The following is a 3,965-nucleotide window of genomic DNA, read 5'->3' on the forward strand; positions in this document are numbered from 1 at the left end:
TTGGGCACCTACAAGGGGTACCACCAAATCCAAATGGCCGTCACCGATCAAGACAAAATCACGTTCCGCAGCGAGACAGGCACATACTGCTACCAAATGACGCCATTTGGGTTGAAGAATGCATAGTCTACTTAGCAGTACCTGATGGATCGGGAGTTCAAAGATTAGGTAGGGAGAAACCTGGATGTATACATTGATGACTTAGTCATCAAAAACACGAAGGAACAATGAGCATGAAGCTCAGTGTGGGCAAGTGCTCCTTCGGAATGGAGGAGGGTAAATTTCTCGCGTTATTGTAACCAAGGATAAATTCAAAACCAATCCTTAGAAGGTGGGAGCTGTTGTTAACATGCCAACCCCACCACAATCATACAGGTACAAACGCTAAATGAAAAACTGGTAGTGCTAAACAGATCTTAGCAAACCACGCTTACAAGTCATTGCCCTTCGTATCTCCCTCCGCAATTGCCTCAAGAAAACGCAGTTTCGCTGGACCCTAGAAGCAGAAGCTGCATTTCAGGAAATCAAATCCCGTGGAAGAACTCCCAATGATGGCCGCGTCGTTGCTGAAAAAGATGTTAACGTTATATCTCTTCGCATTAGACAGAGCGGTCAGCACCGTATTAATGGTAGACAGTGATAAAGTGCAAACACGCATCTACTATGTTAGTAGCACACTCAGCAACGCAGAGACCAGAGGCTCCACCCTGGAGAAGCCGGTGCTCACGTTGGTCCAAGCCTCTCGTCGATTCCGAAGATACTTCCATGGTCACTAAATCAATGTTCTTACCAACTACAAGCTATACAACGTGTTATGCAAGCCAGAACTCTTAGGAAGGCTTGCCAAATGGGCAATCGAGTTGGGAGAACATGCGATAGAGTACAAACCAAGACCAACAATCAAGGGGCAGGTGTTGGCGAATTTCATTGTAGAAGTATCCGTAGCGCGAGAAGAGGACTATCATAGGGAACTGGAATCTCCCACGGCACAAGATACGGATGACCTTTGGCGACTCTACACGCACGAAGCTTCAAATGTTGAAGGAGTGGGTATCGGGTTAAGACTCATAGATCCTGAAGGCCATGAGTTTACGTGCGCCTTGAGTTTAAGAGCACGGACAACGAGGCAGAATATGAAGTATTCCTGGATGGCTTAAGGATTGTGCAAAAATTGGGAGCCAAACGCTTGGAGGTCAGCGTAGACTCCATGTTGGTAGAAACCAAGTTGATGGGTCATGAGAAAATGGCTCGCTACTTAGCACAAGCCAAGGTGTTGATGCACTGCTTTGTGACATGCAAAGTAGTTCACATTAAGCGCAGTGAGAACAAATAAGTTGACGCGCTTAGTAAGCTGGCGTTAGTAAGTTTCGAACACTTGGCAAAAGACATTATCATAGAAGTCCTAGGCACCCATTCAGTTCTCATAAAGGAAGTCTGTGTCGTCACCACAGGTAGCGCGACCTGGATGTCACCAATTGTCAACTTCCTATCCACCGGTATCTTGCCGAATGACAAACCAAAGGCTAGGAAGGTACGCATAAAGCGCTAAACTATCAAATGAAAGATGGTATTTTATACCGGCAATCCTACCTAGGGGAACTCCTCCGCTGCGTAGATTCAAAAGATGCCTACTACCTCCTGAGAGAAATCCATGAAGGCCTATGTGGAGTACACGCTGGACCACACATGGTGTTGGAAAAAATCATGAATGCGGGGGTATTATTGGCTAGGCATGCATGCAGACGCAGAGAAGCAAATTCGTAAGTGCGATGCATCTCTGCGCCATGCGCCAAATACCCTTCACCCAACAAATAACATGGTACTTGTCACTACCGGGTGGCCGTTCCATAAATGGGCCATAGATATCACTGGTCTGTTTCGGGAAGCGTTGGGGCGGGTGAAGTTTTTGATAGTTGCGATCGACTACTTCACCAAATGGATAGAGGCTAAACCAGTTGCTACTATCACTGTCATCAGCATCAAGAAGTTTGTCTGGGAGTTTATCATCTGCCTCTTCGACTTACCCATGAACATTGTTAGCGACAATGGAACGCAGTTCGCTGACCAGCGCATCAAAGCATGGCTGGCGGAACTGGAGATTCAGAAACATTCACATCCATAGCGCATCCACAGGGCAATGGGGAAGTCGAACATGCTAATCGTAGCATCGTCGACGGAATCAAACGAAGGTTAGACCAGCACATATCTGGTTAGGTAAACCAGGTCGATCATGTACTCAGGGTGCTTAGAACACAAAAGAATACAAGTAATGCTGAGGCCCCCTTCAATCTAACTTATGGCACAAAAGCGACGGTCCAGCGTAAATAGACCTACCCTCTCCATGAGTGATAGCAGCGGGAGAAAACAATGATGAACAACAGCGAGTAGACCTAATTCTCTAAGAAGAACGAAGGGAGTTGGTTGCAATGTGTGAACAAAAATGCAAGCACCAACTACAAAAGTATTATAAAGCCAAATTCATAATTTGTGAATTTAACGCGGGAGATTACATCATTCGTAATAACGAAGTATCTAACATTCAAGCGCCTGGGAAGTTATCATCAACTTGGGAAGGGCCTCATCAAGTTGACAAAGTCTTAGTCAAAGGCGCTTATTCTAGAATTAAACTCGATAACACACCGGTTTCGCGAACTTGGAACGCGGCGTAGCTAAGAAGGTGTTATATGTAAATCGATTTCGCTATTATGTAAATGCAGGCCTAGGGCCACGATATTATTAATGAAAACGATACTCCGCAGTTGACAGATTAAGTTGGCGATGACAATTTGTAAAAGATAATAAAAACAAAAAAGATACAAACATACTGAATTTCATTTCATTATTGATAAAGTATTTACAAAGACGGATACCAACATCCGCTGAAGGAATATGTACAAGATATACAAGTCCTAAGCTACTTATATACAAATTTAATCTAGGAGGGGAGAGGCTTCATAATCAACCTTCTCTTCTGGCTATCCCTCCACCAGATTTTGCTCCGCAGCAGCATCATCGCCAGCTATAGAACAGGTGCTTGCTTTTGATGGCTCCAACAACTGCCTTAACTTTTGCACACCATCTTCTTCTTCGGCATGCTGGGCGATAGCGAATAGAATAGGGAACGACAAGGCATCATATTCCGCCTCCACATCCTGGTATTTTGCGCAGACGTCAGCATTACGAAAGGTATACAGGTACAGGGAATCTGATCTTGCACATATGTGAGTGCCTCATGGAACCACACCTTGTGCCCCCCCATCTGCGCTGCCGTTAAAAGGTGCCCAACGCTCTTCTTCATGGAATCATCAGTTATGATGCGCTGGGTAACCTACCACAGAAGTTAAAGTTAGAAAAGACAACTTGTAGAAAAAATGAGTAAAGAGCTAAGGAGAAACTAATCTTGCGAATTGCATGCTTAAACAACCAGTTGAGGTCACTGGCAAGGCTAGCGCTTTGAGCAGTCAAGTTTTCAATAGTTTACTCACGAGCTGCAAGGGTGTCAGTAAGCTAGCCAGCATCCTCCTTCCTAACCACCGTCTCGGTCTCCAATTCCTCTATCCGTTTGCGCAGATATGTATTCTTCTACTCATGCTTGGCGGCAGTCTCCCGCGCAGCCTGAGTGCGGCTGCATGGTTCAGCAAGATCCTCGTGATTTCTTGCATGCGGCCTGGAAATCCTTGAAGTGCTTAAAGCGCTCCCGGACGGACTCCGCCAAGTCCACCTCTGCTTTCTTCTGCAACTCTTTAGCAATAGCAAAGCATGGCGGTGCTCTGCTGCCTCCGGACCATTCTTCCTGGCGGTATCCTCAAAATTCTTCAATTGAAGTTCCACTTCTCTCCAGGTCGGCCTTGTGGTCAATGTGCTCAGCGTGAAGGGCACGATTTTCATGGAGAAAATCGGCCAAACAAGAGAGAACCCATATGGCGTTATCTGTAATGTCGGTGGAGAGACCGTCACAGGGTTGG

The 3,965-nt window shown here is 45.8% G+C and overlaps 1 protein-coding gene across 1 annotated transcript; it reads left to right on the forward strand.

Annotated features, from left to right (window-relative positions):
- The first annotated feature begins 551 nt into the window (after positions 1-551).
- Positions 552-1,157, forward strand: LOC143544908 (uncharacterized). The gene is made up of 2 exons (XM_077036890.1): positions 552-719; positions 801-1,157. The coding sequence occupies exons 1-2, from the start codon at positions 552-554 to the stop codon at positions 1,155-1,157; spliced, it is 525 nt and encodes a 174-aa protein (XP_076893005.1).
- Positions 1,158-3,965: the final 2,808 nt, after the last annotated feature.

Source organism: Bidens hawaiensis, unplaced genomic scaffold (genome assembly GCF_021521415.1).
Source record: "Bidens hawaiensis isolate Kalapana, Puna unplaced genomic scaffold, B.hawaiensis_p1.1 tig00000904_1, whole genome shotgun sequence".
Taxonomy (NCBI): Eukaryota; Viridiplantae; Streptophyta; class Magnoliopsida; order Asterales; family Asteraceae; genus Bidens; species Bidens hawaiensis.

What these genes read in the sequence shown, in the direction of transcription:
- LOC143544908 (XM_077036890.1), top strand. Translation starts at nt 552, where the DNA reads ATGGCCGCGTCGTTGCTGAAAAAGATGTTAACGTTATATCTCTTCGCA. An exon ending in GCTCCACCCTGGAGAAGCCG is followed by an intron (nt 720 to 800) that starts GTGCTCACGTTG and finishes ACCAACTACAAG; the next exon opens with CTATACAACGTGTTATGCAA.